Source organism: Amblyraja radiata, chromosome 8 (assembly GCF_010909765.2).
Source record: "Amblyraja radiata isolate CabotCenter1 chromosome 8, sAmbRad1.1.pri, whole genome shotgun sequence".
NCBI classification, from domain to species: domain Eukaryota; kingdom Metazoa; phylum Chordata; class Chondrichthyes; order Rajiformes; family Rajidae; genus Amblyraja; species Amblyraja radiata.
The window spans coordinates 62,341,263-62,365,812 of record NC_045963.1 but is presented as its reverse complement, the minus strand read 5'-3'; the positions used below and the strand labels follow the sequence as shown (position 1 = coordinate 62,365,812).

The following is a 24,550-nucleotide window of genomic DNA, read 5'->3' as shown; positions in this document are numbered from 1 at the left end:
CGACTAATAGATAAATATGACCAGTTCTTAAGGAGTTGGTCTCCTTTCATCGACTTTTTGGAATCATGTGATGCAGCGGTACCTTAAAGATTGCTGATTTCAGTTCATGACGTGGATAGATCTACATCTCTGACTAAAGATTTGAAAATTTCTCTTTTAAGGGGCCTTCTCTCCTATTTCTACTTTCCACTTTTTCTTTTTTTTATATATACACTTCACGTTTTTCTATTCTCTACCAACTATTTTTCCTCTTTTTCCCCTTTCCATTCTTTCTTTTTCTTGTCTTGCTTACTTCCATTTCAAAACATAAAACTAGAGGTTGTACATAGAATGTATTACGGTATGACATAGTTGGCACCTAAAATTAGGTTCCACTGTATTGTTTTGTACTGTATTAACTTCTAATAAAATAAACAAAACAAAACAAAACAGAGAGGTTGGGACAGAAGAGTTGACCATGGAGTCACAGTGATGGGGCAGGGCAGTGGTGGTCAAAACTGTAATAGAATAAGATGGTAATGGCACAAGAGTTCTGAGGCAAGTGGCCTGAGGCAAGACTTTCCTGGGGCGGCATTGGGGCAAAGTGGTTGCCAGTAAATTAGGTCAACAAGACAGATGGGCAAGACAAATGTGGATTAAGACTCATCTGGGGAGATGGCCAGTGGGCGTCATTCATGAGGTAAGTGTCATGGAGAAATTCACCTATATGGGATAAGATTGTTGACAAGACAGTTAATGGGGTCAGACAGTTGTGGAATAATATGAACAATGGACAAGCTAGTCGTTGGGCAATTCATTGATGGAACAAGATCACCATGTGGGCAAGATGATCATGGGCCACGACTGCTGTTGGACAAGGCAGTGGTAGGGTAAACCAGTCATGGAATGACGGCCATAATTAAAACTTGAGTAAGAAGGTCATGGGGAAAGGAGGTCATGGGGCATAAACTTCATGGGATTAGAGCAACAGGGAGCAAGACTGACATGGAGGAATGCAGTTAGGATAAGATGGTCATGGGGCAAGTCAGTCGTGGAGTGAGATGATTATCAGGTAATACAGTCTGTGGAATTATCTGCCACAGAAGGCAGCGGAGGCCAATTCGCTGAATGTTTTCAAGAGAGAGTAAGATGTAGATCTTAGGGCTAATGGATCGAGGGATATGGGGAAAAAGCAGGGACGATTTTGGATTATCAGCCATGAACATATTGAATGGCGGTGCTGTCTCGAAGGGCCGAATGGCCTAATCCTGCACCTATTTTCAATGTTTCTATGAAACTAATGGAACAGCTTTTCCGAACATCCGGAAAATTGCCATGTGTGGCCTCTTTGTGCTGCGAGTTTCAATATTGTTGGCACGTATTATTTTACCTGTGAAATAACGTCAACATGATCTGAGGCGTGGTGTTCCCACGACCGGCTTTCGTTTTCCCGTAAGTCAAAACAACTCCCGGAATGACAGCTCTATTTTAAATTTGCTCCGCCCTAACTGATTAAAACGTCACTGATGCAGTGTATCGGTGCCAATTTTTTTCTTGATGAGCATCTGCGACTGAATATATAAATAGTGGGACTAGCTGAATGCACCAAAGGAATTATTTTGGAGTCCTCTGAGTACAGTATCCAAGGAGCATTTGGTAAGTACAAAATATTGGTGAGGTATAATTGATCATATCATATCTAACTCTTGATTACATGAAATAAATATTATGTGGCCAAGAGGTGCGGATGCAGAAGTCAAGGAAAGAAGCGGTAAAGTGGCGCAGCGGTAGAGTTGCTGCCTCAGTTCAATCCTGATCAAATATGATCCTGATTATGGGTGATGTCTGTACAGAGTTTGTACGTTCTCCGCATGGAATTTCTCCGGGGTCTCCAGTTTCCTCCAACACTCCAAAGACGTACAGGTTTGTAGGTTATTTAGCTTGATCGTTAAATTGTAAATTGTCCCTGGTGTGTGTAGAATATTATTAGTATATGGCAGTGATGGAAATGGGGGGGGGGGGGGGGGGGTACGCAGGGGGACAGCCTTCCCCTAGTTTTCAGTTTCCATCCTGTGCATGAATTTGCATCTGTATCCAAGGGCATGCGAACGAGCGGACAGACGGACGAAAGCAACGATCATAGAGTGGAATATATGACATTTCCGGTCGAGACCCTTCTTCAGACTGAGTCAGGGGAAAGAGGAGCAAGAGAGCAATTTATAGCAAAAGGATTTGAGTATAGGAGCAGGGAGGTTCTACTGCAGTTGTACAGGGTCTTGGTGAGACCACACCTGGAGTATTGCGTACAGTTTTGGTCTCCAAATCTGAGGAAGGACATTATTGCCATAGAGGGAGTGCAGAGAAGGTTCACCAGACTGATTCCTGGGATGTCAGGACTGTCTTATGAAGAAAGACTGGATAGACTTGGTTTATACTCTCTAGAATTTAGAAGATTGAGGGGGGATCTTATAGAAACTTATAAAATTCTTAAGGGGTTGGACAGGCTAGATGCAGGAAGATTGCTCCCGATGTTGGGGAAGTCCAGGACAAGGGGTCACAGTTTAAGGATAAGGGGGAAATCCTTTAAAACCAAGATGAGAAGAACTTTTTTCACACAGAGAGTGGTGAATCTCTGGAACTCTCTGCCACAGAGGGTAGTTGAGGCCAGTTCATTGGCTATATTTAAGAGGGAGTTAGATGTGGCCCTTGTGGCTAAGGGGATCAGAGGGTATGGAGAGAAGGCAGGTACGGGATACTGAGTTGGATGATCAGCCATGATCATATTGAATGGCGGTGCAGGCTCGAAGGGCCGAATGGCCTACTCCTGCACCTATTTTCTATGTTTCTATATTTCTATGAGAGATCGACGGTACTAAGGACAAATGAATGGAAGATATGCCTATACCTCCCGTTTCTCTTTCCCTTGACTGTGTGTCTGCAGAAGGGTCTCGACCCGAAATGTCACCTTTTCCGCTCTATTTCCTTTCGTCCGTCTGTCCGCGCGTTCGCTCGCTCTTGGTGCCGGCTCTTCTCCCCTCAGACTCCGCCAAACAAACACACACACACCGGCAGATTGGTGCGGGCCGAGACCAGGATCAGGGTGAAGGATGACAACAAACGGGTCATGGCAGCTATCAGAAAAAGTACGGAAATGGTAAGGGGGAAATTTAAAAAAAAACACCCGAAGGAAATAGATGTTTAACAAAAAAAGGGGGCCGGCGATCGCTCCGTGTCCGTGTCGGAGGGAAGGGGATTGGGGCAGGGCCGGCATTAAGCCCAAGGGGGTCCAGCGCCAGAATAATCTACTCTCGGCTCAGGTAGATCTACCCCGTGTGGAGGGGGGAGGGAGGTGTGGAGAGAGAGTCGAAGGGTGGAGGAAGAATAAAGGGATAGACGGTGAGGGGGAATGGAGAAGGGGAGGTAGGTCGTTTCCTCACGGTCATGGGGCAGCGCTCCCGCCCCTCGTCGCCGTGCTTCACGCACACAGCCCCGGCTCCAACCCCTCTCTCCCCGGGGAGATGCGGTGAAAAATACAGGGAGGGCCGGGCCGAGGGTTGGAGCAATGTTTACAAACCTCGGCCGCAGCGCACACGCGTCCGCCTGGACTCTGGCATCCGCTCCCGCAGCCGGTCCTCTCCCTCTCATTTCCCCCCTCCCTTCCCTTCTTTCCTCCCACCCTTCTCTCCTTCCCTCCTTCTTTCCTTTCTCTCTTTTCTGTTCTCTCATTCCCTCCCTCCCTTCTCTCCTTCCTCTCTCTCTATTCCCTTCTCTCCCTCTCTCCCTCCCTCCCTCCCTTCTTTCTCTCCTTCCCTCCCTTCTTTCTCTCCATCCCTCCCTCCCTTTATCTCTACTTCCCCCACTCCCTTCACTCTCTCCCTCCCTTCTCTCCTTCCCTCCTACACACACACACATAACGCACAGACAACTAACACACACACACATCACGCACAGACAACTAACACACACACACAACTAAGTTAGGATGGGTTAGAATCCCAAAGGGTAGGATGGGGCTGAAGCCCAAAATTGAATGCCTGGATTGGTTTTTCCCCAATAGTTATTAATTTTCCGGGATCTAGTTAATTTTTTTTTCATTTCAGTCACTAAAACAAGTGGTATTGTAACTATGTAATTTTCAGAGGTGATCTATGCATTTTTTTTTGGTACTTGTTGGCTTACATGTATGCAATTTTATTTAAAAATGTAGCTTAGATTTGTTTGATCCATTAACTCGCAGGCACTTTTTAAGCGCTCATTTTGATTACTTTCCATTCTCCCATAGAGATATAAAGTCTATAATAGACTTTATTTGTATTTCTATGATTCTACAGACGTTGGCTGGGAATCAGGGGCTCACCAAAATAGTTCCCAATTGGGCCCCACACATCCAAAGGCCGGCCCTGGAGGGGAGGGGGGGGGAGGGGGGGGGGAGGGGGGAGGGGGGGGGAGGAGTGGGTACAGGATTTACGGAAGCCGGAAATGGTGCTGAAGATTTCCCATGACCCAACTACTGCTTTTTCGTCGAGTGGACTATCTTGCTCCACTAAAGGATCTTTGACAAAAGAAAATAGGTGGAGGAGTGGGCCATTTAGCCCTTCGAGCCAGCACCACCATTCAATGTGATCGTGGCTGATCCTCCCCAATCAGTACCCTGTTCCTGCCTTCTCCCCGTTTCCCCTGACTCCGCTATTTTTAAGAGCCCTATCTAGCTCTCTCTTGAAAGCATCCAGAGAACCTGCCTCGACCGCCACTGAGGCAGGGAATTCCACAGACTCACCACTCTCTGTGAGAAAAAGTGTTTCCTCGTCTCCGTTCTCAATGGCTTACTCCTTTTTCTTAAACTGTGGCCCCTGGTTCTGGACTCCCCCAACATCGGGAACATGTTTCCTGCCTTTAGCGTGTCCAAACCCTTAACAATTTTATATGTTTCAATGAGATTCCCTCTCAGCCTTCTAAACTCCAAAGTGTACAAGCCCAGCAGCTCCATTCTCTCAGCATATGACAGTCCCGCCATCCTGGGAATTAACCTTGTAAACCTACGCTGCACTCCCTCAATAGCAAGAATGTCCTTCCTCAAATTAGGGGACCAAAACTTTGGTTCCGAGTCGCCATCAGATGGAGAGTGTGGAGGAAAGTGGCACTGTAAGGGCAGTCCACGTCTTTCGCCAGCTAATTGGAACTTTTCCCAATTCCATAATGACTGTCTAAGAAGTTGGTCCTCATCAGACCTGGCGTCTCAAAGGTTCAAAGGTTCAAAGATTATTTATTAGTCACATACACCTAGGTGTAGTGAAATGCTTCTTGCCAATGCAGCACATGAAGAAGGAATACAGACATAACATTAATAAGAGTTTTAAACATAAAGAACATCCCCCCACAATGGCTCCCACCATGAGGGAAGGCATAATGTCCAGTCCCCAACCCCAGTTCACCCATAGTCGGGCCCATTGAGGCCTCCACAGTTGCCTCTACGGAGGCCCGATGTTCCTGGCCGTTCTCGCCGGGTGATGTTGCTCCGGCGTCGGGAGAATCCTCGCAGCGGCCTGGGAACCCTGGAACGGCCGCTTCCGTACTGGAGGCCGCGGCTTCCGAAGCCAACAAGGCCGCGCCGGTTGGAGCTCCACAACTGGCGATCTCATCTAGAGATCCCAGGCTCCCGGTGTAAAGTCAGCGCCGCCGCCCGCAGCTGGCCGCTCCTCAAACCCGCAGCTCCGCGATGTTTTCCTCAGCGATCTTCAGCTCACCGGAGCTCTCCGCTATAAACAAAGTTCACCTCCTGGACGCACAACTCGTAGACCACCCGCTCCTTCCTGAAGCGGATATCAAACAGCTGTAATCCGCTGGCGGGACTGTGGCGGAAAGCGAACTCCCAGTCAAAGTAGCAAACGTGGTTGTTTACACGAGGCTCGAACTGGAGGGGGCCATAGGTTTTAAACATCTGGTGATGTCTCAGCAAGGCGTAGTTGGGATCCGAATCCATCCTTTGGATCTCTCTCACCCTCTTGCCTCGGCATTTCCGGAATCAGTTGCCATTTTGTGGGGACGGCTGCATCTGCGGTTCCTTCCTGTTTGGGAGAGGGGGGCCCATGGTTGCTCGTGGTCCGTTCCGTCTGCATGTGCCGCCTGGCCCATTGAGTTCCTCCAGCACTCTGTTTTTTGTTTGGCTCTGTAGTTGAAGGTGGCCATGGGGGGGCTGGGGTAGCTCAGCGGGACGGGCGGCGGCTCTAGGGAGTGGGTGGTGTTTTAGGTCGAGACCCTTCTGCACACAATCACAAGTGCTCTCACCGACGAGAGTTCAGTTCAGTCTGAAGAAGGATCTTCTCTCCAGAGTCGCTGCTTGTCCTGCTGAGTTACTCCAGCTTTATATCTAACTTCAATTTTAAGAGTTAAATAATAAACACAGAGTGCTGGAGGAACTCAGCGGGCTCGGCGGCATCTGTGGAGGGAATGGATTAGGAGTTGTTTCGAGCCAGGTTTCTTCTTCAATAGGAAGGAACTGCAGATCAAAGATACTGGAGCAGATACTAGTATCTTTGCTGCCGATCAGGCATTATATTCTTCCGATTTAAATCGTAATTCCGATTTTATTGTTTTCCTATTTTCAATTTTCAATTTCAAATTTTTTGTGCCCGATTATTTGGTGGCCAATCAACCGCTGTCTCCAAGGGGGTTGCGTCCAATCACCGACCAGATTCCCTTAAAATTCCCATCCAATCAACAAATGGGCCTCCTCCCGTCCAATTAGCCGCCATCTCCAAGGGCATTGTGCCCCATCACATAATACACTGGCCACTCGGCGGCCAATCAGACACAGTCTCCTAGGGGCCTTTTGATCAATCATCAACCTGCTTCCCTCACCGAAGCAGCCGATGGCTGCAGCCAACACAGAGAGAGAGAGAGAGATTAGATTAGATTAGACTTTATTAGTCTAAGAGAATAAATGCAAGAAAGCAGCTATGACATATAATACACTAGAAACTAGAAACAGGTTATACATTATTGTACTCTTACATGGGTATAACCACAAATAAAATCCCCCACCCCCTTCCTACCCAAAAGTCCACAGGTCACGCGGTTGGAGCTCTTCCATCGGCGAAACTCGGCAAACGATCGCATGCTCTGTGATGGTAAGTCCGCACCGCGCCCAAGGCTTGAAGTTCTGGGTCAGTCTTAAGGAAAGACCGTACCATTCCACGATGTTAGGCCACAAGGGCGATGGAGATGCGATACGAAGAAAAATCACATCTCTGTCGAGGTAAGTGACTGAAAAAAGTTTCCATCAATTCCTCCCCACGCCCCACATAAAACAGACCAAAAAACATTATAACATTAAAATATACTTTTAAAACATACTTAAAATAATAAAAATAGAGGGGACAGACAAACTGTTAGTGAGGCAGCCACAGCAGTGGCACCACCCGGTGGAGTAAATGTGAAAGTAACAGGAAGTTATTTGGTAAAAATTTTCTCCTCATATTCAGAATTTTAATTTATTAACACAAGCTGTTCCCCCGCAACGTTGATTATACCGCGAGTCGGGTCGGGTTACGGAAATGGATGAAAAAAAGGCCCACGTTCCGTTCAGTTGCGTACTACACGTCAGCCCATTGCATTTAGAAGGAGTGATCTGTCTTGCTCCGCTATAGGATCTTTGATAGAGAAGGCAGTTGGGGCATTTGTATACTCCTCTTCCAAGATGTTGGAAGTCAGGCAGAGATGAGTGTGGCAGTGAATGGAACAAAGGGAATGTCTATAATGGGGTGAAATAATGGACACTAATTGTTTATTTGCGTAATGTGTTGCTAATGTGAAGTCTGGGCAATGTAGTCGGGTGTAAGGAACTAAGCAGGCCAGAAAATATGAAGAAAAGAAGAAAAAGTGAAGAGGAATGGGAAGCTCTGTGTCCCATTGTTCTGCTCTCCTTCCCCCTCTCCCAGTCACAAGGACAGTTCCCCTGCTCTTCACCTTTCACCCCACAAACATCTGCATCCTACACATTATCCTCCAACATTTTCATCACCTCCTGGGTGATCCCATTAATCACTTCTTCCCATCTCCACCACTTTCCGCCGTCTGCAGAGACCGCTTCTTTCACAACTCCTTGGTTCACTCATCCCTTCCCACCCAAACCACCACCTCCCCAGGTACTTTGCCCTGCAACTGTAGGAGATGCAACACCTTTCCCTATACCCCCTCCATCGACTCCATGTAGGGACCTCGACAGTCCTTTCAGATAAGACAGAGGTTCACGTGCACCTCCTCTAACCTCATCTACTGCATCCAGTGTTCTCGATGTGGGCTCCTGTACATCGGGGCGACCAAACTTAGAATCGGCGATCGTTTCGCTGAATACTCCATTTGGTCTGCCGAGGTTTACAGGATCTCCCGGTTTCTAACTATTTTAACTCCCCTTCCCATTCTCATACTGACCTTTTCTGACCTGGGCTTCATAGAAACATAGTAAATAGTTGCAGGAGTAGGCCATTCAGCCCTTTGAGCCTGCACCGCCATTCAATATGATCATGGCTGATCATCCAACTCAGTATCCTGTACCTGCCTTCTCTCCATACCCCCTGATCCCTTTAGCCACAAGGGCCACATCTAACTCCCTCTTAAATATAGCCAATGAACTGGCCTCAACTACCTTCTGTGGCAGAGAGTTCCAGAGACTCACCACTCTCTGTGTGAAAAATGTTTTTCTCATCTTGGTCCGAAAGGATTTCCCCTTTATCCTTAAACTGTGACCCGTTGTCCTGGACTTCCCCAACATCGGGAACAATGTTCCTGCATCTAGCCTGTCCAACCCCCTAAGAAGAACCCCCCTCAATCCTCTATTGCCATAGTGAGACCGCATGCAAATTAGAGGAACAGCACCTCATATTTTACTTGGGTAGTTTACAACCCAGCAGGACACTTAATTCTCTAATTTTACTTTGGAGTCACGTGAGTGATTCCGTGAAGAACCCGTTCAGCACGCATGCGTGTATTTACGTCCAGCAGAGCAACAGCGGCAAGCGAGAGTCAGGCGCTCCCGCTATGGAGGTGAAAGAACGGGCCGTCAGGTAAGCTGACGTCAGTTTTCTTTCACAGGGAGCCTTCTGCTGTCCGGCAGAGAAGAAAGGCTCTAGTACAAACCTGTCCCCCGCTCGACTCCACGGAGGAGCATTCCTTCAGGGGGGCAGCGACAGAGCAGCCCTGTCCCCGCTCGACTCCACGGAGGAGCGTTTCCATCTCGCGGGGGCAGCAACAAGGCGGTAGGATCACTTACCCGGCGCACCGCTATCCCAACACCGTGCCGAGCCTAGCCCGCTAGCGCCTCAGCAGCGGGCTGGATGTAACGCCACGGAGGCGTCCGGCCGGTGGCTCCGACTTGTCGGACGGGACGTCTTTCCACCCGCACTGGGGGAAAGACAGCCGCCTGCACAGACCTGCCCCACGCACGACTCCACGGAGGAGCGTTTCATCTCGCGGGGGCAGCAACAAGGCGGTAGGACCGCTTACCGGGCGGTCCGCTACACCGACACCGTGACCGAGCCCAGCCCCGCTTGCGCCTGAGCAGCAGGCTGGATGTACAAGCCAAGGAAGAGGCGTTCCGGCCGGTGGCTTTGACATCGGACGGGGACGTCTCTCCACCCAGGAGGGGGAGAGACAACCGCCTGAGCTGCATGGAGCGGCTCTTGGAGCAGGAGCTCCAGCGAGGTGCACCGCGTGAGGGGCGCTCTCGCAGAGGGGGGTCAGGCACTCCCTCCACAGTGCCTTGTGCACTGTCCATTGCTTCCTCCTTTCCAGAGGATAGCTTTGGTGACCAGGACTGGGCTGGTCAAGAACAGGGGCAATGGCTGAAGATCTCGGGAGTATGCAAGGGGTGCAGGAACAGGAAGAGCTGCTAGGTGTGGTGGACAGCTACGTGGAAACCCCACGTGCAGGAGGCCGTTAAAAGCCTGACGACAGCCATCACATCGTTTTTTCTCCTCGTTCCAAGGACAAATACGGAGATGACCACAACCTTCGTAAACAAGTCATAAGACCTGCCATAAAATCCTACATTGCGGGGTTGTGCATACCCCAGCCACTGAGCCAGACCCACTGCTCTTTGGGGGAAAAAAACTCACATATGAAGGACATGCACGAGGTTTACAAAACTTTCGGCTCACGAGAGCAGGGCCGGGACGAGTAACCAAAATCAGTAATTCCTACGCAGCAGCACCCTATCGCATCCATCAGTCAACGTCTACCATATCGGACTGATGAAAGCTCGGGGTCTGCATTCTATCACCGAAAGTCTTCTTTAGACCAGGGCCCAGAGCGGACCCCATGGAAAATGTGCCACCCCCCAATGTCACCGCCACGTCAGACGACGTGCAACACTCGTTGGACCGGCAGGAAACAGAAGAATACCCATAACCATGGAGGTAGGTGGGTATGGTTCCTACCAGTATATAGAGTAATACTAACACATGGGAGTCTATCACGAGTGATCAGTATATCACGAGTGATCAGTATATACTCAATGGCATTAGTGAATACAATTCACAGCTTAAGGATAAGGGGGAAATCCTTTAAAACCGAGATGAGAAGAACTTTTTTTACACAGAGAGTGGTGAATCTCTGGAACTCCCTGCCACAGAGGGTAGTCGAGGCCAGTTCATTGGCTATATTTAAGAGGGAGTTAGATGTGGCCCTTGTGGCTAAGGGGATCAGAGGGTATGGAGAGAAGGCAGGTACGGGATACTGAGTTGGATGATCAGCCATGATCATATTGAATGGCGGTGCAGGCTCGAAGGGCCGAATGGCCTACTCCTGCACCTAATTTCTATGTTTCTATGTTTCTAATTCATACTAGATAAATTGCCACCAGGTCAACATTCACCCCAGAGGGTATTTTTCCCCTCTCCGTTAAAGAAACAAGAGGGACAAGCTGAACTGGTGAAAATAATTACAAAGGAGTATCATGGGAAAACTTGAACCCTTGCAATTCGTATCAAATATATTCACTAAACCCAAAAAAGATGGTGGATGTCGCATCATCATTGACTTAACTTCACTAAATATGTTTGTTAAGTATATACATTTCAAAATGGAACCGGTTGTTACTGCCAAACAACTAAATTCCATAGGATACTTCATGGCAAGCATTCATCTTAAAGATGTTTACTATTTAGTATCATTCACTAGGATCATCGCAGATACCTGAAATTTACCTGGATGGGGCAGCTATAGCAGTTTAAAGCGTTACCCAATGGGCTCACATCAGCCCAAGAGTGTCACCCAGACACTAAAACCAGCTCTGGCAATATTCAGAAGACAAAAACATATTTTCATGGCATATCTTGATGATATCCTAAATGGTAGGTAAGGCCATGAATTTGACTTTGTTAGCTGTTTAGCTTCCAAACAGTTATTCGAAAATCCTGGGGTTGTCTTGCATCCAGATAAATCTAAGTTGAAGCCATCCTCTATCATGGACTACTTGGGCTTCATAATTAATTCAGTCTACGTGACTGTAACGTTGCCAAGAGACAACATAGTTGAATTGGCACAATCATGCAACAAATTAATGGTCAACAAACTACCAACTACTCGACAAGTAACAGAGTAATTGGGAAAATGGTAGCAGCATTTCTGGCTACATAATTCGGACCTTAGTACCAAAAATGATATACAGGTCATTATGATCGTTTCATGGTTACCCACTGAAGTAATATCAGAACGACAGTGGTGGGCAAAAAACTTTGACATAGTTTCAGCCTATTATTATCACTAACCCTACGTCAGTTAGCCAAACAGATGCCAGTACTGAAGACTGGGGAGCAACTAGCTCTATACCCAGCACAAGTAGTAGATGGACTCACCCAGAATCATCGTTACCACTTACACTGGGCATTAATTATCTAGAGATGTTTGGGTGACTTTTTATGGTTTAAAAGCATATGCATCACTTGCATGTACGGTTATAAATAGATAATACTACGGTGGTGGCCTACATTAACCATATGGGCGGCATAAAATTGGTATCATGCGACAAGTTGGTCAACACAATTTGGCAATGATGTGTCCAAAGACATATTTGGCTATCAGTAACTTACCTGCCAGGTAAGCTAAATACAGTGGCAGACACCAGGTCACATAAATTTAATGACAACATCGAATAGATGTTAAAAACCCCAAAAAATGTTTCACAAATGTTATCAAGCAATATGGCACGCCAGATATCGATTTATTTGCATCAAGGCTAAATCACCAGGTACCTATGTATGTCGCTTGGGAACCAGACCCTGAGGCCGCAGCGGTAGACGCGTTCGCGCTGGATTGGGGAAATTTTTCTTCTATGCATTTCCTCCCTTCTGCCTCATCAGTCGGGGACTACGCACAGTACAAATGGACTCTGCTTCAGGTATTTTGATAGTACCCGACTGGCCTACACAGCCATGGTTCCCAATACTCCATGACATGGTTGTTGAAACTCCGATGGTATTCCCCAGTGACCCAGAGTTATTAACACCCAGTGTCGGGCACAAGCCACCCGTGCCATGAAAAAATCAAACTCCTGGGTTGCAGATTCTGCACAAACCACTCTGGGACTGGGATTATCATAACAAACCGTCGACACCATGTCAGCATCCCTCCGAACATCCACTAAAAATCAGCACTTGTCCAGCATCAAAAAATGGGAGAAGTACTGCTTGGATACAGGGACCACCTATTCAACCGCTACAGTTACTAACGTACTGGAATTCCTGGTGAGCCTTCACCACGATGAAGGATTCGGCTACAGAGCCATCAACACAGCTAGAATTGCCCTGCCTGTCTATTTCAAAACCAGCTCCAGGACAACAGGCCATGGGGTCCCACCAGCTGATGGTCAATCTAATGAAGGGTATTTACAACTCTAAACCCCTAGACCAAGGTACACCCATTTATGGGATGTCAGTGTGGTCCTGACATACCTCAGGGGATGCCCACCAGCCAGATCCCTCAACCTGAAACCATCTATGCTCTAAACACACATGTAGATGGCACTTGTAGCTGCACAGAGGGTCCAGTCAATACACCTATTGCGACTGGACACCATGCTCACAGCTCCAGACCAGATCTCTGTCATTGTCCAGGGAATGGTCAAACAGAGCAGACCAGGAACACCTAATCCAGTCGTGGAATTCCGGGCTTACCCGCCAAAAACACGGTTATGTGCCATGACCCTATTATCCTACATAGACACAACCAAAATATTGAGGGAGATGAAAAGCCTTGTGGGTCAGTCATAAAAAACCTTATGGTTGGGTGACGAGCCATTTCGGGATGGCTCAAGCAGGTGCTAAAAGCTGCTGGGATAAAAACTAACATGTACAAAGTTCATTCCACCAGGGCAGCATCCACGAAGACGGCAAAAAGAATGGACGTGCCTATAAACCACATCCTGGCTACAGCAGGATGGTGGAGGGGAAGACCGTTCAGAAATTTTATAATAAGCCGTTGGCAAAACCTGTTTTATTTGCAGGAAAGATTTCCAGACTGCAAATATTTAATTTAAGCCCAGGGGAGTAATTTAATTTCTTTGTTGTTATTGTTAAAAATACCATTGTGTTTTTCTACAAACAGATTCATTGGTTGATTACGATAACACACTTCCTCCCTCAAAGACTTCGGCAGTGATGTAGTAATAACTGTTACACGGTTTGAAATCACAGAGCTTTGAAATCTTCACGGAATCACTCACGTGACTCCGAAGTAAAATAGTAAGATTAAACGAGAATTTACCAGTTTGAAGTTTGATCTGTATTTTATGAGGAGTTACGATGAGGGATTACGTGCCCTCCGCTCCCTCCCTCAATAATATGGGTAAAATTCATAAACTGATGTCTCCTTATCTTTACTATGTTTACTTCAATAACTGTGTCTATCTGTGATTCCACACCGCTACTTTGAAGTATGCCGCGCATGCGTGCTGAACGGGTTCTTCACGTAATCCCTCATCGTAACTCCTCATAAAATACAGATCAAACTTCAAACTGGTAAGTTCTCGTTTAATCTTACTATTTTAAGTAACCTCTACTAACACTTCCCTCCCCTCTCCCCGTGCTACCTTCCCCCAACTGAGTAATTTAACCAGTTTGCCCCAATATATTCCTCATGAAATCACACCTTCCCTAGCTAACAAATGCATACCACCTTGCTGAGGTCATTTGCTTCCAGCCCTGATTGTCCTGGGCATTTCCCGCCTCCTCTTCTCTCTCTCAACACCCAACTCCTTACTTTTTGTTTGTGGAAGGGTTCCGACCCAAAACGTCACCTATCCTTTTTCTCAAGAGATGCAGCCTAACCCGTTGAGATACTCCAGCACTTTGTGTCTATCTTTAGTTCAAGTAGAAATTGTAAACAGAAAATAAATGAAAGTTCACTGAATTAAAGTGCATTTTAATTCCTGGAAATCAGGCTTCAGTTTTCACGTAAGTAAAACTAAATGTGATTCATCCTGATTCCTAGAAAGACAGCTCTAGTTTCTATTTACACTGCCGTATTTGTAGATTACAACTGCACTGATATAAAGTGAGTTTCAAGTTGACTATATTCTCCTTTATAATGATAAAACTACAACTGATTAATTGAAGTACGATGACTCAAAGGTGGTCACACCGAGATAAATAAATAGTGGGGCTCGCTGAAGGTAAATTGCCTGGAATCCTCTTAGTACAGTATCCAAAGAGCATTTGGTAAATACAGGACATGCGACGAGGTGTCAGGGGAGCAAGGGTGGAGCTGCGGGATGCCGAGGAGACACGTGTGAGGGCCTCATTTATGATAGGAGAGGGGAACCCCCGTTCCCTAAAGAATGAGAACATCTCCTGGTATGGAAAACCTCATCTTGGGCCCAGGTGTGGCTTAGACGGGAGAAGGGGATAGAGTCTTTGCAGGAAGCATGGTGGGAAGAAGTGTAGTCGAGATAGTTGTGGGAGTTAGTGAGTTTCTAATAGACGTCAGTCGATAATCTTCTAGTGTCATAATGGAGATGGTGAGCTCAAGAAAGGGGAGGGATGTGTCAAAGATGGTCCAAGGCAATTTGAGTGCAGGATGGAAATTTGTGGTGAAGTTAATGAAGTACATGAGTTCTGCATGGGTTCAGGAGGTAGCACCAATGCAGTCATCAATGTAATGAAGATAGAGTTCGGGGATAGGACCAGTGTACACCTGGAACCCCTGCATCCCCTCTCTCTCCATCCATCCCCCACCCAATTTACACTAGCTTCTCATTCTCACCTAGCAAACAACTAACAATGGCCCGTTTCTTTTATCACATATATTTTTTCCCTATCTTTCATTTGTTCTATATCTCTCTACTTCATCATCTGTATCTCTCTTTCAATAGACAGTAAGTGCAGGAGTAGGCCATTTGGCCCTTTGAGCCAGCACCTCCATTCAATGTGATCATGGCTGATCATCCCCAAACAGAACCCCATTCCTGCCTTCTCCCCATATCTCCTGACTCAGCTTTCTTTAAGAGCCCTATCTAGCTCTCTCTTGAAAGTATCCAGAGAACCAGCCTCCGAGGCAGAGAATTCCACAGACTCACCTTTCCCGTGAATTTCAGTCTGAAGAAGGTTCTCAACCCGAAATGTCACCCATTCCTTCTCCCCAGAGATGCTGCCTGTCCCGCTGAGTTACTCTAGCATTTTGTGTCAATCTTTGGTTTAAACCAACATCTGCAGTTCCTTCCGACATATTGTGACTTTAAGGCACTGGTTACCAGTAATTTTATTCTATGGAGGAAACATTTGTGACTTTGTCCTTGTTAACTATCCCTAATTAGCCGTTGTTTATCCAAATGCTTGTACATCCTATTTCTCAAAATTCCCTTCACTGATGTCAGGTTCACTGGCTTGTAGTTCCCTGACTTCTCCTCACAAATCTTCTAAAATAACGGCAGAGCATAATGCACCTTTAAGTCTTCCGGTAGCATGAACCCCAGGAATTTCTTCACTGGCTTCTCACAATGTCCTATGATACACCTCGTCAGGTCCTACAACTAATTAACTAGTTGTTAACGAGAGGCTGTGTGTTAAGGTGCAAGTGCTGTGCTTAGGGCAAGCAATGAAACTTTGGCTCACGAGGCTTCACAGAGGAGGTGGACCAGAGGGTGACAGCAGGATAAGGGATGGTCAGTTTTTGGTTTTATTTTGTGTGACTCTTCCTTGGTCTTTATGCTGTGGAGATGACAGTTCGGGCAATCGTATGCCCTTCTTGCAGAATGTGGGTTTGTCCTTGCAACCCTTCTGAAATAAAGACACAGCATTATGCACATTCTAGTCTTTCCTGCTGATTTTTTCCTGGGTAAGGGGGGAGAATGAGGGCCAGAGTAGCTTACTGTTCTGGATGTCAGATGTGGGAGGTCATGGAATCTGATAGCCCTCCAGACATTCACATCTGCGCCAGGTGCATCGAGATAGAGCTCCTAAGGGACCGTATTAGGAACCTGGAGCAGCAGCTCGATGACCTCCGTCTGGTCAGGGTGAGTGAGGAGGTCATAGAGAGTAGTTGCAGAGAGGTGGTCACTCCAAGACCACAGGAAGCAGACAAGTGGGTCACGGATAGGAGGGGCAAGGGGCAGAGGCAGGGACTAGAGAGTAGCCCAGTGGCTGTAGACCTTGGCAATAAGTACTCCTGTTTAAGTACTGTTGGGGGGAACAACCTACCTGGGGGTAGCGACAGCAGCCGGGCCTCCGGCACAGAGACCGGCCCTGTTGCTCAGAAGGGTAAGGAAAAGAAGAGAAGGGCAGTAGTAATAGGGGACTCTATAGTGACGGGATCAGATAGGCGATTCTGTGGACGCAGTCGGGAAACCCGGATGGTAGTTTGTCTCCCTGGTGCCTGTGTCTGGGATGTGTCTGAACGTGTCCAAAATATCCTGAAATGGGAGAGAGAAGAGCCCGAGGTCGTGGAACATATAGGTACCAATGGCATAGGTAGAAAAAGAGAAGAGGTCCTGAAAGGAGAATTTAGGGAGTTGGGAGGAGAGTTAAGGAAAAGGACCGCAAAGGTAACAATCTCAGGATTACTGCCTGTGCCACACGACAGTGAGAGTAGGAATGGAGCGAGGTGGAGGATAAATGCGTGGCTGAAGGACTGGTGCAGTGGGCAGAGATTCAAGTTTCTGGATCATTAGGACCTCTTTTGGGGAAGGTGTGACCTGTACAAAAAGGACGGGTTGCACTTGAACCCGAGGGGGACCAATATCCTGGCGGGGAGATTTGCAAAGGCTACAGGGGATACTTTAAACTAGAACGGTTAGGCGTTGGGATTCAAATAGAGAAAGCTAGTAGACAGTGTGTGAGGCAGGAGGCAGAGAAGGGAAGCACTCAGACCCAACATGTAGGGGGGGAAAGAAGAAAAAGAGAATAAGAGGTGGTGGGTTTCTTAAATGTGTGAGCAAAGAGACAGAGGGGGTGTAAATTGAGAGTGGAAGCAATAGGTAGCAAGGTGAAAAGTAAAAGTGGCAGGCAGACAAATCCAGGGCAAAAATCAAAAAGGGACACTTTTCAACATAATTGTATAAGGGGTAAAAGTGTTGTAAATACAAGCCTGAAGGCTTTGTGTCTCAATGCAAGGAGCATTCGTATTAAGGTGGATGAGTTGAATGTGCAGATAGCTATTAATGACTATGATATAGTTGGGATCACGGAGACATAGCTCCAGGGTGACCAAGGCTGAGAGCTGAACATCCAGGGATATTCAATATTCAGGAGGGATAGACAGAAAGGAAAAGGAGGTGGGGTAGCGTTGCTGATTAGAGAGGAGATTAACGCAATAGAAAGGAAGGACATTAGTGGAGGATGTGGAATTGATATGGGTAGAGCTGCGAAACAATAAGGGGCAGAAAACGCCAGTTGGAGTTGTGTACAGGCCACCTAACAGTAGTAGTGGAGTTGGGGATGGCATCAAACAGGAAATTAGAAATGCGTGCAACAAAGGTAAAACAGTATAATGGGTGACTTCAATCTACATATAGATTGGGTGAATCAAATTGGCAGGGGTGCTGAGGAAGAGGATGTCTTGGAATGTATGCGGGATAGTTTTCTAAACCAACACGTAGAGGAACCAACGAGAGAGCAGGCTATTCTAGACTGGGTATTGAGTAATGAGGAAGGGTTAGTTAGCAGTCTTCTTGTGCGTGGCCCCTTGGTCAAGAGTGACCATAATATGGTTGAGTTCTTCATTAGGATGGAGAGTGACATCATTAATTCAGAAACAAGGGTTCCGAACTTAAAGAAAGGTGTATGAGGGTCTTGAGGGTATGAGACATGAATTGGCCAAGATAGACTGGCAATTGATTCTTAAAGGGTTGACGGTGGATATGCAATGGAAGGTATTTAAAGACTACATGGATGAACTACAACAATTGTTCATCCCAGTTTGGCAAAAGAATAAATCAGGGAAGGTAGTGCATCCGTGGATAACAACAGAAATCAGGGATAGTATCAAAACAAAAGATGAAGCATACAAATTAGCCAGAAAAAGCAGCCTACCAGAGGACTGGGAGAAATTCAGTCCAGCAGAGGAGGACAAAGGGCTTAATTAGGAAAGGGAAAATAGATTATGAAAGAAAACTGGCAGGGAACATAAAAACGGACTTAGTCTAACATAGGTAGTGGGGAAACTGCTAGAGTCAGTTATTAAAGATAGGATAGCAGCACATTTGGAAAGTGGTGAAATCATTGGACAAAGTCAGCATGGATTTATGAAAGGTAAATCATGTCTGACGAATCTTATAGAATTTTTCGAGGATGTAACTAGTAGAGTGGATAAGGAAGAACCAATGGATGTGTTATATCTGGACTTTCAGAAGGCATTCGACAAGGTCCCACATAAGAGATTAGTTTACAAACTTAAAGCACACAGGGGTTCAGTATTGATGTTGATAGGGAACTGGCTGGCAGACAGGAAGCAAAGAGTAGGAGTAAACAGGTCCTTTTCAGAATGGCAGGCAGTGACTAGTGGGGTACCACAAGGCTCAGTGCTGGGACCCCAGCTATTTACAATATATGACACGAAGCTGGGGGGCAGTGATAGCTGTGAGGAGGATGCTAGGACGCTGCAAGGTGACTTGGATAGGCTGGGTGAGTGGGCAAATGCATGGCAATTGCAGTATAATGTGGATAAATGTGAGGTTATCCACTTTGGTGACAAAAACAGGAAAGTAGACTATAATAATAATATATTTTATTGTCATTGCACGTCAGTGCAACGAGATTTAGTATGCAGCTCCAACCGATGAAAAAGAAAAGTAAAATAAATAAATAAGCTTTGTGTCGTGACCATCCGAGGGAGACAGTCCAGGAGGGGTGGGGGCACTCAGCAGGGCCGGTTCAGAGCCGCTATAGCTCTTGGAATAAAGCTGTTTCTGAGTCTGGAGGTACGGGCGTAGAAGGCCTTCTAATGCCTGCCGGAGGGAAGTAGTTGAAACAGTCCGTTACAGGGGTGTGATGATTCTTTATGGATGCTGACGGCCTTCCTGAGGCACCGCGTGTGGTAGATGCCCTCCAAGACTGGTAGCTCTGTCCCAATGATCCTCTGCACTCTGTGGACGCGCTGAAGTGCTCTCCTCTCCACCTCCGTGCAGCTGAGATACCACACAGAGATGCCATACGTTAATATGCTCTCTGTGGTGCAGCGGTAGAACGTTGTCAGCAACTGTTGGGGCAGACCAGTCTTTTTTAATGTCCTCAGGAAGAACAGTCGTTTCTGTGCCTTCTTGACCAGCGCAGCGGTGTTGGTGGACCATGTGAGGTCCTCTGAAATGTGAGTGCCCAGAAACTTAAATCTGGACACTCTCTCCACGCTTTCCCTGTAAATGGAGATTGGGGCGTGGTCTCCAGTATGGGACCTCCTGAAGTCAATAATCAGCTCCTTGGTCTTGGAGGTGTTTAGCAACAAGTTGCTACGTGTGCACCAGTCCGCCAGGTTCTGCACCTCCGCTCTGTATTTTGTTTCATCACCGTTGGTGATCAGCCCAATCACTGTAGTGTCGTCTGCAAACTTCACGATGGTGTTGGTGTCGAATGCAGGAACACAGTCATGAGTAAAGAGGGAGTAGAGCATGGGGCTTAGTACACAGCCCTGTGGTGTGCCGGTGCTCAGGGTGATAGTGGAGGACAGTTGCGGGCCCAGTCTCACTGCCTGCAGTCGCTCCGTCAAAAAGTTCAGGATCCAATCGCATATCGGCGAGCTGCGGCCTAGCTGGTGGAGTTTGGTGGTGAGCTTTGTGGGGATGACCGTATTGAATGCAGAGCTATTGTCAACGAAGAGCATCCCCACGTACGTGCCCTGTCTGTCCAGGTGAGTCAGGACAGTGTGAAGAGCCAGAGAGATGGCATCCTCTGTTGATCTATTTGCCCTGTATGCAAATTGATGAGAGTCCAGTGATGCTGGATTTGATATGGGAGAGGACCAGCCTTTCGAAGCACTTCATTGGGATTGGAGTTAGGGCAACCGGGCGGTAGTCGTTCAGATTGGTGACTTTGGACTTTTTCGGCACTGGCACTATGGTGGCTGTTTTCAGGCACTTTGGGACCGTGCCAGAGATAGAGATAGATTGAAGATTCTCGTGAATACATCCGCCAGCTGTACAGCACAGTCCTTTAGTACCCTTCCCTGGACTCCATCCGGGCCTGCAGCCTTGCGTGGATTAATCCTTCGCAGAGCGCACTGTACCTCCTGAGTGCTCAGTGTTAAGGCCTGTTATCTGAATGGTGGCCGATTAGGAAAAGGGGAGATGCGATGAGACCTGGGTGTCATGGTGTACCAGTCATTGAAAGTAGGCATGCAGGTGCAGCAGGCAGTGAAGAAAGCGAATGGTATGTTAGCATTCATTGCAAAAGGATTTGAATATAGGAGCAGGGAGGTTCTACTGCGGTTGTACAGGGTCTTGGTGAGACCACACCTGGATTGCGCACAGCTTTGGTCTCCTAATCTGAGGAAAGACATTCTTGCCAGAGAAGGTTCACCAGACTGATTCCTGGGATGTCAGGACTTTCATATGAAGAAAGGCTGGATAGACTCGGCTTGTACTCGCTAGAATTTAGAAGATTGAGGGGGGATTAAAGGGATCAGAGGGTATGGAGAGAAGGCAGGTACAGGATACTGAGTTGGATGATCAGCCATGATCATATTGAATGGCCAAATGGCCTACTCGAAGGGCCAAATGGCCTACTCCTGCACCTATTTTCTATGTTTCTCTATGTATCCATCAGACTTCAGCACATTATCATCTAGATTGCCAGCACCCTTCCAAGTACAGAACTCTGATGCCCCCTCACAATGCTTCCAGTGACACTAACTAGATGCCACAAATCCCTGAAGTCAACCTCACATTCTGTCAGTTCCTTATTTCCCAGACACACGTTAAGGTTTTTCAGGGGTAAATTACATGGGTGTGTGGATGGAACTAAGGCTCGGATTAACCCTCCATCACATTTCATTTAAACCATCGTCAAAATGTTATCAATGCAGCGAGATGCTGGAAATAATTTAAGTATTTAAAAGATTCCCAAAAATGACAGTGAGCTGTTTCCCATCTGTCAATTGCCTCTGCACACAGTCCATCCTCCAGAATGAGCTGTTCGGATCCCAGTCACCAAGAAGACACTTCCACAGGATATCGGGATGGTGAGATACTGCTGTCTGCAAATCACTCCATTATTTTGTGGGGAGCGATCTCACATGGTTTAGAGATACAGCGTGGAAACCCACCAGATCTGCACCGACCAGCAATCCCTGCATATTAACGCTCTCCTACACACACTAGTGACCATTTTCACATTTACCAAGCCAATTTACCTACAAACCTGTACCTCTTTGGAGTGTGGGAGGAAACCGAAGACCTCAGAGAAAACCCACGCAGGTCATGGGGAAAACGTACAACACCCATAGTCAGGATCGAACCTGGGTCTCCGATGCTGCAAACGCTGTAAGGCTGTAACTCTACCGCTGTGCCACCATGCCACCCTAGAGGTTTACTTCTTTAATATTATGTACTCAAACATCCTTTGTGTTTACTGCAACTATTTCTCTTGCAGGAGAAGAGTTCAGTCACCATGGCCAGTGAGGATTGTAAAACTGTTGCTCCCATAAAGATGGCCGTGAGGAGCGTCACCAAAGCATCTGACATCAGGGAAGACAATGCTTTGTTCTTGCAGCCATACAGTAACTGGGAACAGTTCCTAATGCCTGGCCCACTCTCTGTGGCCATTTTAGGTGAAATAATATTCCTTTCCGCAGGAGAAGACTTTGCAATTGACAAGGGTATGCCCAAGGAAGGATTTAAGTTCATTAAATATCCCAAATCATTCCGTACCTCTTTAGTGCAAGTGAGCAATGAGGGCTGGGAGGCTTTTCAGATAGCTCACAAGAACATGGACCAAATCCGGCTTCTCTCTGTGACAGTCCCGACTGACATGAAGGATGTTGTGAAGTTCCTCATGCAGAAGAATCCAAAGTACACTGAAGATTTCCTCCCGATCCCTCTGAACAGCATCAAATCTACTGCAGATAAATGCTTGATGCTTTCCACGGCTGTGGAGGAGAAATTTAATGCAGTCATCCGTCTGATCAATGAACTACTGGAGGCCTGTACAAGCTCCAAAGGAGATTATGATAAACAATTACATGAAATACAATTTGAAAAGGAACGTGCTGCAATGCAGGAGGAAGCATCTAAAGAAAGAAAAGCCATGATAGAAGAACATCATCAAAAACTGGAAGCCCAAATGAAGGAAGCAAAGGAAGATTACAAAGCCAGCATGGATTCCATACCTGTTGGCTGGGATGCTGTGAACATGTCTATGGCAGAAACACTTGTGAATGGTGTCAGTGCATTCATCAGTGGAAGCGTGATGAAGGCTATTTTCTCTAGAGAAAGCAGTAATATATGTCATAATTCCAGTTCAAGGAATGATCATAACACCAATCCGAATTCTGCGGAAGGAGTTGAGAATGATATCATTTATAAAGCAGAGACACTACAAAATGTTATACAAAATATTCAGCCTTTCCTGAGCACGGGTAAAACAATTAACTTGAGTAAGTTGAACGGTGCGGATGGTGCTGACATTTTAAGCTTTTGTAAACAAAGCTTGGATGGTTTGCAGCAGAAAGCAACAGATGGAATGGACTGCAAAGAGAAGCACACAGCATTGATGATCTGTGAAGCAGGAATTGGAATATGTGAGGAGCTGGTAACAATGGGAAAGTCTAAACAAGCTGACATAAACAAAATGGCTGATCTAGCTGTGAAGATCAAACAAGTGATGCAGAAATCAATTACATTCACCTCTCTTAGCAAGGGAAAGACAGGATCCATGGGGTTAACTGCCAGTCCACCACACATTGCTACAGCTCAGCCAGCAGAGGGACTCAGTGGTGTACAGACAGCCAGTCTCAATGCCAGAATCAAAGTGGAACAGTCTGCAGCACAGCTACGAGCCTCACAGGAGATGTATGAGAAAAGCTTTGAGAATATAAAGGAGAATAACAAAGAACTCCAACAGATCCTGGAGACTCTGAAGCGTTGTAATGTTCAGGAAATAGACTTTAATACAACTGTGGAGATGCTCCTGAAGGGATTGGATGCATTAGGCCGTGTGAAGGAACAATGGGGGAAGATGGTGCTCTTCTTCACCATGATGTCAAACCTGATCGAAAGCTCACTGAACCCATCACTTCTCAAATTCACGCAGTACAGTGAAAAGATTTCTGGCTATTCACCGAACCAGCTGACACAGGATCTATTGTACACACAGATCTCTCATGCCACCAACATTGCGAGCCTTGTCCACATGATTGCTGAAACCTACGTACAGGTCTCCACCCACCACCTGATGGACCGAGTCAACAGCCTGGGGAAATTACTGGGACTCGACCCAAATCGGGACAAAATTAAGTTTGATCGGGAACATGAGAAGTTTGGATCAGACTGCGATGAAGCATCAAAAGCCATAGAGGTTCTTGTTCAGAAGAACAAGGACCAATATAAAAAACGTGTGCAGGCGAGAATAGATGCCCTGAATAACAGTGTGCAGGCCTCGCTATCCCCAGCCACTCCAGAAGAAATTAAAGAAATTCAAGATGCCGTGCAAGGAGGCATCCAAGAGGGATTTGTGGAAACAGCAGAGGAAGTTATTAATGATTTTTACTGATCATCTGCTACCACACAGATCTCACTTATTATTCCATTTCCCAAAGATCAATGCTGTTTATCGATTCTATCTTCATTATATTTTAATAAAGAGGGTGTTGCTCTTTTCTATGATGGTGGCAGCAGGTTACATGAATAAAAGCATCTTCCAATATATTGAAAGCACATAGTCATTTTCCAAGGGCAGGGCCGTCAAGAACGAGAGTATGTATGTTGAAGGGGAGAAGGGAAAGATTTGATTGGAATCCGAGGGGCAATTTTTTACACAGAGGCTTGTTGGTATATGGAATGTGCTGTCAGAGGACGTCATAGAGGCAGGTATAGTAACAATTATAAAATATTTCTACAGGTACATGGATAGAAAAGCTTTAGACAGATATGGACCAA

General features: G+C 46.6%; 1 protein-coding gene across 1 annotated transcript; it reads left to right on the top strand.

Annotated features, from left to right (window-relative positions):
* Positions 1-1,618: 1,618 nt before the first annotated feature.
* LOC116976506 lies at positions 1,619-24,164 on the top strand. The gene is made up of 2 exons (XM_033026398.1): positions 1,619-1,635; positions 22,047-24,164. The coding sequence occupies exon 2, from the start codon at positions 22,065-22,067 to the stop codon at positions 24,162-24,164; it is 2,100 nt and encodes a 699-aa protein (XP_032882289.1). The 5' UTR covers positions 1,619-1,635; positions 22,047-22,064.
* Positions 24,165-24,550: the final 386 nt, after the last annotated feature.